This window comes from Lampris incognitus, chromosome 1 (genome assembly GCF_029633865.1).
Source record: "Lampris incognitus isolate fLamInc1 chromosome 1, fLamInc1.hap2, whole genome shotgun sequence".
Taxonomy (NCBI): domain Eukaryota; kingdom Metazoa; phylum Chordata; class Actinopteri; order Lampriformes; family Lampridae; genus Lampris; species Lampris incognitus.
The window spans coordinates 14,743,399-14,756,969 of NC_079211.1; the positions used below are offsets into that span (position 1 = coordinate 14,743,399).

General features: G+C 45.9%; 1 protein-coding gene across 1 annotated transcript; it reads left to right on the forward strand.

The window, feature by feature from the left end:
* The first annotated feature begins 232 nt into the window (after positions 1–232).
* On the forward strand, positions 233–10,596 carry LOC130118493 (zinc-binding protein A33-like). The gene is made up of 6 exons (XM_056286949.1): positions 233–1,003; positions 2,439–2,534; positions 5,255–5,488; positions 6,103–6,125; positions 6,359–6,474; positions 9,445–10,596. Exons 1-6 carry the CDS (start codon positions 485–487, stop codon positions 10,014–10,016), a joined length of 1,560 nt encoding a protein of 519 aa, XP_056142924.1. The 5' UTR covers positions 233–484; the 3' UTR covers positions 10,017–10,596.
* The last annotated feature ends 2,975 nt before the right edge of the window (positions 10,597–13,571 follow it).

A 13,571-nucleotide genomic window follows, 5' to 3' on the forward strand; every position in this document is an offset into this window, starting at 1 on the left:
TTTTAGACTTCGAAGAATAATTTGCTGAATACCCTTTTCTCTCAGTTTTCGTTATAACATCCCCCTTTCCCTGTGATACCGTTTACACAGCCTGACTGTTTACATACTCCACTGTCTCATCTTTGTGCCGCTGACATCCGTCACGTCTCCCAGCAGATCTAATGTGTTCCTGCAATGTGGAGATGAAACTGTGACCAGTTGGTGGTCTGGTGATGAGATGACTGCTTCCCCTCTCGTTTCCCTGAACTTGCGCTCTTCAGGATGTTGGGCCATTAGTTTTCAGTGTGACTGACTGCACGCGGGGTTGAGTACAGGAGGACGGAACCTGTTGGCGCATGCCCTCCGCTTCTTCCGCAAAAAAAAGAAAGAAGGCAAACATCTGCCCTGCTGTCAAGTCAGACCACTCCCTTGGCGACTTCACTTTCTACGAAGTGAACGGGGAAGACGGCGTTCGCGTTTAGAGCTGTTATGAGGGCCTCGGAGAATGGCGGAAGCCGTCGCGCTTGAGGAGCTGCGTTGCGAGCTCACCTGCCCGGTGTGTTTGGAGCTGTTCCGCGAGCCGGTGATCCTCGACTGCGGCCACCACTTCTGCAGGGTGTGTATCGTCCAGTGCTGGGAGGTCAAGGCGGACGAGACGCAGACCTGCCCGCAGTGCAGGAAACAGTGCTCCACCAAACTGCGACCCAACTCGCTTCTGTGTAACGTGGTGGACAGCGTGCGCCGGGCTCGGACCATGGACCTGGCCAGCTCCAGACCGGCCGCGGAGCCCGACGGTGCGCAAGAGGAGCCCGAGGAGAGGGAGCCCGGCTCCAGCATGAGCAGCGTGGCGTCCTCCATCAGCTACTGGCCTCGCCCGGGCGCGGATATGTGCGAGGAGCACGAGGAGAAGCTGAAGCTGTACTGCGAGGACGACCAGCTCGCCATCTGCCTGGTGTGCGGGATGTCCCGGGACCACAAGACGCACAACGTCATCCCCATCAACGAGGCTTTCGAAAATTACAAGGTATTCGTCCAAGTACCCGCTTCGGAATGCGCACGAGCAAATCCGAGTCGTGTTCATTTGAGTCCGGTTCCGTGGCTCTCTGTGTACTTCACATAGAACAACAACACTATAACAGAACAATACACAATAAGAGGTGATGATATGAATGTAAGACATATTGGGCCCCATCAGTCATGTTGGACTAAAGCCTTTATTGAAAATGAAGCCTTGCAGTAACATTTTCTTGTGCATATGACAAATTTCCTTCGATCTAACGAGTTCTTGGAAAACTTCATTATGTCCTCCCTTTAAAATCGCCTCAAATCGTGAGTAGAGGAACGTGTACTCTGTAGAAGTTTTGAAAGTTGAAATCTGCATATATCGGGTGAAATTATGCCCTTCCCTTTATAGTGTTGAATATTGTAACACACACACAGAAAACCCAAAGGAATTGAATCAAGTGCAACTGGACTTGGTTATATATATATATATATATATATATATATATATATATATATATATATATATATATATATAACCAAGTCCAGTTGCACTTGATTCAACCAAGTCCACTTGCACTTGATTCAATTCCTTTTGGATAACTATGACCTGGATGAATGAGAACATTCACAGGCATACACAGAAAATATCTCCATGTTGATCCCCCCCCCCCAATATATTTCAGCCCTACACGCCATCACTGAACATTGTTGAGTCAGTGTTGGAAGTTTCACCAAGCTGTTCTCCCCATATCTATATTTGGATCACGTAGCTACGAATGCAACTTAAAGGTGTGTCAAAATTTTCCCAGAAGGCGACTGAAGACCTCCTTATAGTTCAAACATGTTCACACGATCCTCGGTTTAAGCTGAGAGAAACAGGTCTCTTGCTGGTCTTGTGACACGCCACACAGTAAAAACCCCGAGTGTCAGTTTAACTCTTGAGAGTGTACAAATTGATCCTTTGTGGTCCACTTTTACACTCTCAGAGTTCAATTAACACTCAGGAAGTTAAATTAACACTCAGGATTTTACTGTGCAGTTACTCCGAAGAGACTCCCAGTTCGCCTCCAACCCCTGTATGTGTTCCCTTGGAGAGGAATTCAACGGGTCAGCGCCACATCTGACTTCTCCTGCACTCTTAACCTTCTCAGTTGACTTTTCCAACGTTTTGCTGGCGTGCCTCAGCCATCTCAACGCGTTTTAACATGTTTTCGCGATGTCGAATTCCGGCCTTGTTGATTCTGGGCTCACGTTATTTTGGTGGAGAACGTTTTGTGCATCACATGAGTTGTGTTAAAGTTGGCTTGTGTTTTTAGGCCTCAGCCCGAATCGAATCAACTATTTATTCAGCTAATCTGATTTACAGTGACACTGCATCTTATTGTGGGTTTGTGTTTGTGCGTGTGTGTTGACCTATTTTTAAAAAAAAAATTTTTTTTATGCTGACCCCACAGGATAAGCTGTCTGTTGCACTGGAAAAGGTTCAGCTACAGATGAACGAAGCCTCGCTCTTCCAAAGCCAGACCAATGAAAAGATCATGCATATCAAGGTATTAGCTGTGTGTGCATAGGTGCATGTGCTGAGTTGTGAAAGGGGGAAAAATCACATATCTAATGCATACCCCAGTAACACAGATAAAATATATAAACAAAGGTTAAGTTGTGTGTTTGCCCCTCTCAGCTGTGTCCATAGCTAAGCGTCTGTGTGTTTAAGTTGAGTTTCTATAGTGTCTACACAGTAGAACCGGAATTTCTGGTAGCAAGGTAGCATCCACCTGCATTCTCCCACGTCGCCGTGTTTCACGGACTTTAATCACAGTATGACTCACGAAGGTCTCTAGTTGTGACTGTACAGTTATGTGTGCCTTGTACACACCAGAAGAGCAACCAAGTATGTGCACATCCAGAAAATATTAAGGCGCGATACAAAAAATAGCAACTCTAGAGTGGAGGAGTAAGGTGTCCACACGAAACTGCTCCCAGAAGCTTATTTTATCTGGCAACGCTTCGATCAGTCAGATCTTCCTCAGGCATAAAAGGAAGATCTAACTGATCGAAACGTTGCCAAATAAAACAGCTTTTGGGAGCAGTTCAGTGTGTAGACCTTACTCCTGCAAGTATGCAATCTTTAACCCAGATGCTTATTTTCAAGCTTAAACACACACACACACACACACACACACACATACAGGTAGGCACTCAGACATTTTAAAGCGTGTATGCCTAGTCCTGCACATCTTCTTAACAAAGACATGCACATAGTCAAGAGATGTGCAGCAGGAGGTTGGTTATGTCGTGAACCCCAACAGGGGAGAGATATGAACAACTGATGACAGAATTTAGGCTGGGTCTTGTGTGTGTGTGTGTGTGTGTGTGTGTGTGTGTGTGTGTGTGTGTGTGTGTGTGTGTGTGTGTGTGTGTGTGTGTGTGTTCGGTTGCGATATGAGCATGTTGAGGATATTTGCTGTGGTGGGGCCTCTTTGCCACAGTAGATAAACGCACAGTGACGTGGAGCTTTGCTGAGAAGAAAACGGCGCCTTGAGTTTCTCCGTGTGTCCCGTCTAAATGCCATTTCTGTCCTGTCTATCTGTCCGTCTGTCTCTCTAGCCATGTTAGACATAATTACTCGGGCTCAGTTTTTCACTCCCCTCTCTCCGCAGTAGACAGCCTGACAGGATATGGGTGAAAGACATTGAGAGGAAGTGTGTCGGGTTTTCTTCCGACAATACCGATGCGTGGTTTCCCACCTTCGTGCACACGTCTTCCGTCCTGTCCGTCTGTTTTTAACCGTAATGAAGTGGTACAGAAATTTTCTCACATTTCGAGGTTTCCCCAGAGTTCAGTGTGTCACAGTATATATAGTACGTATGTCTCCATTACGGGCCGAGTCACCCAGGGACATTTTTGTTCTTCTTCAGCTTTTTTCTTTTTTCTGTCTTTCAAGTTGGCATGTCAAGTTCCTCGTTCTCATAAGATCCTGCCATTGCACAAACAACATGCTTGCTGGGGAGGGGGTTTCGCTAATGGTAGCAGCCAAAAGTAGTAGTAGTAGTAGTAGTACTAATAGTTGTAGTAGTAGTTCCACCTGCCAACTGCAGTTTCTCCCTCAGACCCACACATTACCCATATCAGATTTTTCACGAACATGGCTGACGTACTCCCGTTTTGTCGTAAAAGGGTGGATCGGTTTACCCCCCAACGTCCTGTCACCTTCGGTTCGTTTGTGGTCACCTGTATTGTGTTTCAACACGGCGTATAACACAACTTAGGTGTTGTCATTGTCATAATCTGTTTCTGTTGCCCAAACAACAACACGTCTATTAAAAAAAAAGCCATTTGTTTAAGGGTCACAAAATGCTAACTGGCTAATCAAGGCTAATGGTAATTTTAGGACGGTTAGCATTTTGCGACTTTAGGCGCGCTCTCGGGCCGGATGTATGTGTAGGACACGCGTGCACGCGTGGTGTTCTTTGTTCCTGAATAAAGTTCATAAAAAGGACTCGCAGCCAGTCTCCTCATCAGTATAAACCACAATATGGGTTTTAGCTTAAATTTAGCTTGAATCACTTTTTTTTCCCCAAGTCATGCATTCATCTGACAACAGAAACATAAAAGATGTGTCAACGACAATACCTGTATTGTTATAAAGCTGTGTTGAAACACAATATAAGCGATCACAGACACGAGCGAAGGTGACTGAAAGTCGCCTTTTTAACATTGCAAGGCAACGGAGAGAACTGATCTTTACTCTACTTGGACGAAGCGGAAGTACGTCAGCCGTGTCGGCCGAGGCTACGCTGGGCTACAGTGAACATCGGCGTTTGAGATGCTCTCTTATTAGTAGGGAAAGTGATTTTAACAGAATAGTTTGGAGGGGTGGGGGGTGGGGGTAAAGATTACCAAATAAAGCACCTCGGGGGGTTCATACGCAAGTTTTCTAGCTTTTTTTTTTTGTCAAGGGGAAACATGTTTTATATATTTATTAAGCCCCATTCCATTCCATTATCCAAACCGCTTATCCTGCTCTTAGGGTCGCGGGGATGCTGGAGCCTATCCCAGTAGTCATTGGGCGGCAGGCGGGGAGACACTCTGTGCATGCCGCCACACACACACACACACACACGCACACACACACACACACACACACGCACGCACACACACACACACACACACACACGCACACACACACACACACTCCCTGTGAGTAAAACAAACAGGAAAAACTCTGGTTACAGTACGTTAATGCCTGTCTGTCCTCTCTGTGTGTCAGGGGAGAGCCGGGGATCTGGAGGAGCGGGTGAGTGCCGAGTTTGGCCGCTTGAGGGAGTTCCTTCATCAGGAGGAGGAGCGCGTGAAGGCGAACCTGAAGCAGGAGAAGCAGGAGCGACTCAACCAGTTAGAGGAGGCACTCACCCAAGCCACTGAGCAAATCAGCCAATTGGAGAGCACGGCTGACCAGCTCCGCCTCAAACTGACGGAGGAAGAGAACCCAGAGCATCTCAAGGTGTGTGTGTGTGTGTGTGTGTGTGAGAGAGAGAGGGAGAGAGTGTTAATTTTTTCCCTAGGTGGCATGTTTTAGATGATAGTTAATCCACAAATATCCAAAACACCAACATGTTGTAGTAAATTCGGGGGGCATTCTGGGCACCGCCGCAGCCAGGACGCGAACCCTGATCTCCCGCACCACGGGCGACAACGTTAACCAGTCGACTAAAGAGTTCGACCCCTTAGCCAAGGGCTAGCGAGTCTACTCATCCGTGGTCGTTACACTATCCCCCTGCTTCAGGTCGGACCCTTTAGTCCAGGCGTCCCCAACCTTACTCATATATTACCATAAGTGTCGGCTAGTAAAGAAAAACGGAAAAAAAATCCATCTTCAATGTTGTAGCTTTAAATGCAAGATGGTGAATTCAGGTGGAAAGACTGTTAAGGGCTATGAAGCATATGAAATGTATTTGGGAAAGGAAGCTAGGAAAATGTCGATGGAGAAAAAAATGTTTGTACTGAAAGCAAATTTTCGGCCAAAATTTTTTTTTTATAAAGATAATCTCTCCCCTTTTGACATTCAAAAATCACTGTTGAAATAATCAACCCGTTCTCTTCTGCTCTCTTTTTCAGGGTATCAGGGACTTTATTGAAGGGTGAGCATAAATAACCCATCATCTCTATGTGATCCAGATACCAACCAACTAGATTTGAGAGGGCACGTCTGCAATAATTTCTTATTGAGTTACTCAATCAACTATAATTGCTCTAGTTGTCTGTTGTTAGCAGGCCAGTGTGTTTCTTGTTTTCCCTTGACATGAAAATAGTCTCTCTCTCTCCCTCTCTCTCTCTCTCCCTCTCTCTCTCTCTCTCTCTCTCTCTCTCTCAGGGCTGAGAGCCTGTTTGAGCGCCCCCCAGAGGTAAATGTTGACCTACAGTCAGGAGAGTTTGTGGGACCGTTGCAGTATAGAACCTGGAGGAAAATTAACTCTGTACTTCAGCCAGGTGTGTACACACACACACACACACACACACACACACACACACACACACACACACACACACACACACACACACACAGACCTAAAAACAGACCACCACACCATTAGAAAGTTCGCTCTACTTCAAAGGCAAAACAGCTGTGTGTAGCCTGTTGGAGCCTGTTGGCGGTATCTTATTTTTGACACAGGCTCTAGCTTGATGGACTGAGGCCAGATTTGAAGCTTGATTGCTTCTTTATTTCTCAATAGAAAAAAAATCCATTGAATAGAGTTTCCTCCAAGCCATGTTTAAAAAATCAGAACCTCTGCCAGAGTTAATCATCCTCTGACTTTTCCCATCATGCGGTGGCCCTGAGGGTGTATCAGAATCAGAATCCGAATACTTTATTCATCCCTGAGGGGAAATTGCGATCATCCAATAGCGTAACACTATTGGATGATCACACAAGAATCCTGAATGCACAACAGGTCTATGTGTAATGAAAGGTAGAGGAGTTACATTGTAATGTAATGAGTTACATCAGATGCAGTGTAATGAGTTACATCAGATATTTCAACTTGCATCTTGAAGCAGTATGTTTGATTATGCAGTTACAGCACATCATATCACCAGATAACTGATGTTAAAGGGCAATCCCAAATCAATGCCAAGTCAGGTTAAGTTTATATAGTCCCGAGTCATAGTCCCCCCCCCCCCCGCCTCTTTTTCTCCCAATTGTTCTTGGCCAAATACCCCACTCATCCAAGCCGTCCCGGTCGCTGCTGCACCCCCTCTGCCGATCCGGGGAGGGCTGCAGACTACCACATGCCTCCTCCGATACATGTGGAGTCGCCAGCTGCTTCTTTTCACCTGACAGTGAGGCGTTTCGCTAGGGGGACGTAGCATGTGGGAGGATCACGCTATTCCCCCCCAGTTCTCCCTTCCCCCCGAACAGGCACCCCGACCGACCAGAGGAGGTGCTAGTGCAGCGACCAGGACACATACCCACATCCGGCTTCCCAACTGCAGACACAGCCAGTTGTCTGTAGGGCTGCCCGACCAAGCCGGAGGTAACACGGGGATTCAAACTGGCGATCTCCATGTCGGTAGGCAATAGAATAGACCACTATGCTACCCGGACACCCCCGAGTCGCAGTCTTAGAGGGATTTACAGTCTCACGGGGAGAAACGGGTAGATACAGCAAGCGACAATGATGCCTTCCTCTATCCTTTTCGTGCAAAAAAATGCAGGAAAACTCAAAAGCGTAAGAGGAGGGAACCTTCTTCCAAGTCAGATAGTCATGCTATAGGTATACAGAGAACAAGGTAGACAATGCAATAAAAGCTTTAGAAATGTAGAAACACTTAATAACTACATTTAGTGATAATGAAAAAGTGCAAAAAAGAAAAGTAAAGCGGGAATAGGTCTGCATGCAGAAACGTGTGAAGTATCCTACCCAAATGCTACCACAGAGCAGCTCCGTCTCATTCAGTATCTCCAACCGGTGCCACAGAGCCCTGAAAAAATAATATATCTCTCATTTAAACATCAGACACACCCAGGTACATCACTTTCACAAACAGAGAGGCCGTGCAGAGTTAGAATAATGTGTAGCAAGAGTTTTCAGAATCGGTTAAAATAAATACCTCTTCACACCAAACACAAATCCCGGGTTTTCGCTGCGATGCCCTGGGATGTGGGAAGATGGCGGCGTGAACTTAGGTTTGTGGCAGCCTCGCCCAGTACCGTCCATGCAGCGTCTTTGTCCACGTCTGCGTCTAAGTTTGTTTTGTCTTCATTTGATGGCTGGGAGAGCTGGTGCTGGATCGGCTGGGAGAGCTTGGTCTGCTGCATCCTGTGGGCCCAGGGTCCACAAGTGGGGCAGGCTATGCTAACTGCTAGCCCATGCAGACCAGCAGTTCTGACAGTCATCCGGCTTGGCGTTCGTTTCTCTGAACAGTAGAATTTTTGGACTGTGTTTCACTGAGTGGACTGTGTTGTTAACTGTTTGTGTTTTGTTTTTTTTGTTCTCTCTGTTTTGTGTGTTTTTGGTGGTGTCTTTTTTGAGAAATTTGGGATGTGTGTTTTTGTCTTTTGTGCTGCACTGCTGTGGGCTGGGGGAAATGGAATTTCTCGTGTCTTTGTGTACACAAGTACACGAAAGAAACGACAATAAATTGTCCCTGATCCTGAAACTGTTCCTGATCCTGATGTGAAAGGGTCCGTTGCTCAGAATCTGAGGGAACTGGTCCTGAGTACAGCCCAGCAGTCTGTAATCAGCACTGCTGGAATGGTGTCAGTGGGAGCGTGTCCCACAAACCTCAGCAAACATGTTTGACAAGCTGGGTTTGGCATCATTACATGAAACAAGTAACCCGGGGCTCGACTGATCCAGTATGGAAATCTGATTTATGATCTGCAATTTTGATTCTGCAAAGGTTTTACACCGGATACCCTCCCTGACACAACCCTCCCCATTTATCCACGTTGCGGACCGGCACTAAGAATGCACTGGCTTGTGCATCCCTAGTGGCTGGGTTAATAAAGGTGTATTTCCAATAAAAACAATAATGATAATAATAATAATAATAATAATAACTGCTGTCATTCTCACAACCAAGTATTTCCTCATATTCTGCTGTACTGCAGTGTGGAGCTGATAGGGTATAAATGGCAAAAAGCTACTCCATATTCCATAAATACTGTCAACATAGGATAAATAGAAATGCAACAGAAAAATCCAGTTCATTTACCACTTCATCAAGCTCATTGTTAATAAGGTGATGTTACAGAGGCGGTCATGTGACAGGGGGGCGTCTGATAAAAGTAAAACCCATAGATTTACTGGGTGTATCTGAAAGGAAGCTTCCAAGAAAAAGTTGAAATTGACTTTGGTGGTCTGAAAAGGGCACTTAACAACAAGCCCAGGATCTGAAACCTGTTTTGGCTTTAAAGAGGCTAACCCTACTCTCCCAACTTGTGTTCCTCCCCAGCTATCTCTGCAGTGACCCTTGACCCGGACACAGCGTATCCACGTCTGTGGGTCTCCCCGTGTCGCACCATTGTTCAAGTGGGTGACATCCAGTCGAACCTACCAAACAACCCTGAGCGCTTCACCCGTTACAACATTGTCTTCGGCCACGAGGCCATCTCGTCTGGCAGGCACTACTGGGAGGTGGAGGTGGGCTCTAAGTTCGCCTGGGGTCTTGGGGTGGCAACTGCCTCCGTCAACAGGAAGGAAGAAATCAGCCTCTGTCCAGACGACGGTTTCTGGACCCTGGTGCTAAGGGACAATGGCGATGGCACCAACGAGTATGAGGCATGCACTGATCTAGAGGAGAGCTTGTTGTATCCCCCAAAACCCCCCAGGAGGGTCGGGATCTATGTGGACTATGGACGCGGAGAAGTGGCGTTTTATGATGCAGGGGATATGAGCCACCTGTTTACCTTTGGCGATGCGAAATTCACAGAGCCTATTTTCCCTTACTTCAATCCCTGGCCCATTATCAACGGACGCAACCGCCAGCCTCTCACCATCGTAAAACCTCTCTGGTCAGATGTTTGATACATCAAGAGCTGCTACAAGACTCTCATCATGGTTTTAACTGTTCTCAACTTTTTTTTTTTAACTACACTTGATGGTGAATCATAGTCCAGCTATGCAGCTAACACCTCCAATCGTTTTGATGTATTAATATTCCAAGAATACCGTTGTCTCCAGTATCTGTCTGCGGTAAAGTCCACGGTGATGAATACCCGGTTGAACTTGAAAACTAAGAAACAGAGAGGAGTAAAATTTCTCTAAAATACAGGAGGACAAAACAATAACATCACATTGTTTTGGTCAAGTTAGCTAAGTAAGTATATATACTTTATCTGAATGTCAAAAGAATTGACTGATAATACCACGAGAGGAGCCTTACAACCTGTCAATTTATGCATTTTCTAACATGTTATATGAGAACAGTATCAAACTGTATAACAATGCATTTTACAGTTTTTGAATATCATGTACTAATATTCTAACAAGGTTTTAGCTACAAATATATGGGTTGCCAATGTGAATTTGTGGTTTTGAATTGGATTTTATTTGTCATATATTCCTCTTCTATGTGACTCCATTGTACAAGGAGCACTTCCCTTGATCCTCCCCAAAAAATCTGAATATGCAATTATGCGTGTCACTGACCTCATTGCCCCCCCCCCATCTTCTTTGTTCATTCATAAATATTTAGGGATGCCTTAAACAAATAATTTTGGTGATCATATAATATTTAATAAGCGTTGCCTACTATCCAGACGTCTTACCTGAAGTTGGTCTAGTTTGTGTAGTCGTGATGGGATAAGCTATTCATTCAGTACCAGCCCAGCTTGCTGTTCTCTCTGCCTCCACCAGAGGGGGTCCAAACCTCATCTCGTCTGGTCCGTTGAATAGAACGCCTGTATCCGTTAGGACCTATACCTGCTACTCCGATTATGTCATGTGAAGCAGTGATGTTTACCGAACAGCCGTGTGAATTGTTTCAGACTATCGATGAGACGTCTGTGTGGAGCTGCATCATAAACAAATGACTTGTTAACATGTTATAAAGCATCAGACCTCGCACATTCCTGCACATTATGCACAAACTGACTTTCTTTGCTAATGTCATTGCACCATACGGTGCAACGATGTTGTCACGTTGGCCACACCATAATCTTCCGAGTTGTGTGCCATTCTCTGTGGCCAGCTTGTTTCCCAGTGCGCACAGTGTTGTACGTGTGTATTTCACAGGGCGGTGCAGACAAAGTTCGCCCTGTCATCAGCCGATGACGTAATTGTTCTGTTCCTCATCTTCACGATTGACTCATACATTTGCACATCAACAGAACAAGGTTGCAGAGTGTCGAGTGTGCTGCTTGCTCATCTGGGACTTCTGTTACAAACAAATAAATGATGAGAAATCGTCTGACCCCAATAAAATGTAATTCGGTATCCACGTCCGCGTAATCTCTTTGTGCCATCAGCCCATACGTTAAGACTACACCTTGTCGAGGTCACACGCGACACGTCCTTTCTCTCCTATCCTGCAATTCTGATCTGTAAATATTACCCGCGGCTAAAGATTTGGAGTGACACCAGCCCTGACGCCCACTCCCCCACTCCCTCCTTCACTGGATCCTCACCCCGTTCAGATAGCAGGGATGCATCGTGTCATGGATGTGCGGTACTAAGGCTTGCGTTCAGTAGAATGATTTTTATGGGCTTATAAGGACAGGCTGCAAGTGGCTCATGGGGGGGGGGGTAACAGAGTTTTTTTTTATTTTCAAGCTCCACTAAACACATTCCATCAGGGTTGTTTTTTTTTTTGTTTGTTTTTTTTCTTCTTTACCACATACCATACACCCACCCACCCAGAGACAGGCCTTCTAAATGAGTATGTGAGTGAGGGAGTTCTTCTCCTGGTCCACGAGTCTCTCAGAAAGAAAGACTAGAACAAGTAGATCTCAGCATCTTCCTCTCTGACTTCTTCTCTTAGCCGCCCACATTTTGTCTTTCTCTCTCCCTCTGTCTTGTTCTGACTTCTCTCGCTGTGACTTTTCTTTTCTTGGTTGCTCACATTTCTCTGTCTCGATCTCTCTCATACAGCCTTTCTCTGACTTATCTGTTCCCAAAATACCCCCCCCCCCCCTTTGTCTATTTTTACCGGCAGCACGTCTAATTCGGCTTTTCTGTAATTGATCTCTTTTCTCCTGTTGAAGATCACCCTCGCCCCCCATCAATAATCAATGAGGAGATGGATGGATAGAGAGTGGGGATGAGGCGTGTGTGTGTGTGTGTGGAGCGGGGGGGGGGGCGAAGACATGGGCTTAAAGTGATTAATGGAAACCTCATTAGAAACTGGAGAGAAGTCAGCTATACGTCTTTCTAAGACTGTACCATTGAGGTCCATTTCATTCGGAAAGAGAGAAGTTTAATGCAGGTTAACAAGAGATGGAGAGAGGGGGGAAGAGGAGACGAGCAGGAGATGGAGGGAGATTGAAGCGGAGGCATATAAAGTAAAAAAAGATAAATAAATAAAATGAGGGGAAGGGGTGAAAGCGAGAAACTGCAAAACACCCACCAGGGTCCCAATTTCCACAGCATGGATAGATTCAGAAAAGTGAGATTGAGAGGAGGCCGCAGACAGAGGCAGGATAGAAAAGAGGAAGGGAAAAAGCTGATTGGTCTCGTTATTTATAGAAAGCAGCTGCTTTTAGTGGAATTAGTTTTTTTTTCTTCTTTAAATAGAGCCATGAAGCCATGTATCTGTGAGTATGAGTGTGGTCTTTTACTAAAGCCGAGTGTCGCACAACAAAAGCTTTCGGTATTGTTACAATCAGTAGAGCAGTAAATGCAGACAAAGGAATTAAGTAATATAAAAAGGGGTTTATTGTAGGAATAAAGGGGAATGAGGATGGCAGGCAAGGTGGAAGGTAGAGAGGCAATAGTGGATGGCAAAGCTGAGCTGAGCAGCACAGGTGGACGAGGGAGGGAGCGTGGCTGGCTGAGGATAAGTTCGGGGGTTTAGTAAGTGAGCAGGCAGACCGGAGGGTCGTGCTCCTGGAAGCACAAGCATACACGGTAAATACAGGTAATTAGCTAAAATAAAAAGAGTCTCGGTCTGTCTGTCCTTCAATTTTTTTTGACAACCATCCATCTGAATGACTTCACACTTGGCGAGTGTATTGCGGAGAACCCGAGGAAGTGCAGTGTCAAGTGTGAAGTTGATTGGACGAGTGGTTCTCGAGCAAGCTGCTAGCAACAATACCAGAGGCCATGCAAACAGCCCGTTGCGAATGGGCGCCGCACTAGTGCAAGCAACATGAGGAATAACTGAATATGCTATTGCAGAGCGGCAGAGACTACCACAGTAGTCCACAGTAGGAGAAAAGTGGTTTCCAAGACTGTGGAATAGGTGCACGAAATGTACAGCCTTGGAAAATCCGTCTACAGTGGTGAGTATGATGGTGTTACCTTGAGATGGTGGAAGTCCAGTTACAAAGTCGAGGCCACCGTGGCTCCATGGTCAACTTGGAACTGGAAGGGGATGGAGTAGGCCGGCAGATGGCTGATGAGATCACTTATTGCAAGCACACA

Bases quoted from the DNA above. Each gene is read 5' to 3' on its own strand.
- LOC130118493 (XM_056286949.1), top strand. From the start codon at position 485: ATGGCGGAAGCCGTCGCGCTTGAGGAGCTGCGTTGCGAGCTCACCTGC. The intron at 6,126-6,358 runs GTGAGCATAAAT...TCTCTCTCTCAG, and splicing joins ATCAGGGACTTTATTGAAGG to GGCTGAGAGCCTGTTTGAGC. The intron at 6,475-9,444 runs GTGTGTACACAC...GTTCCTCCCCAG, and splicing joins TAACTCTGTACTTCAGCCAG to CTATCTCTGCAGTGACCCTT.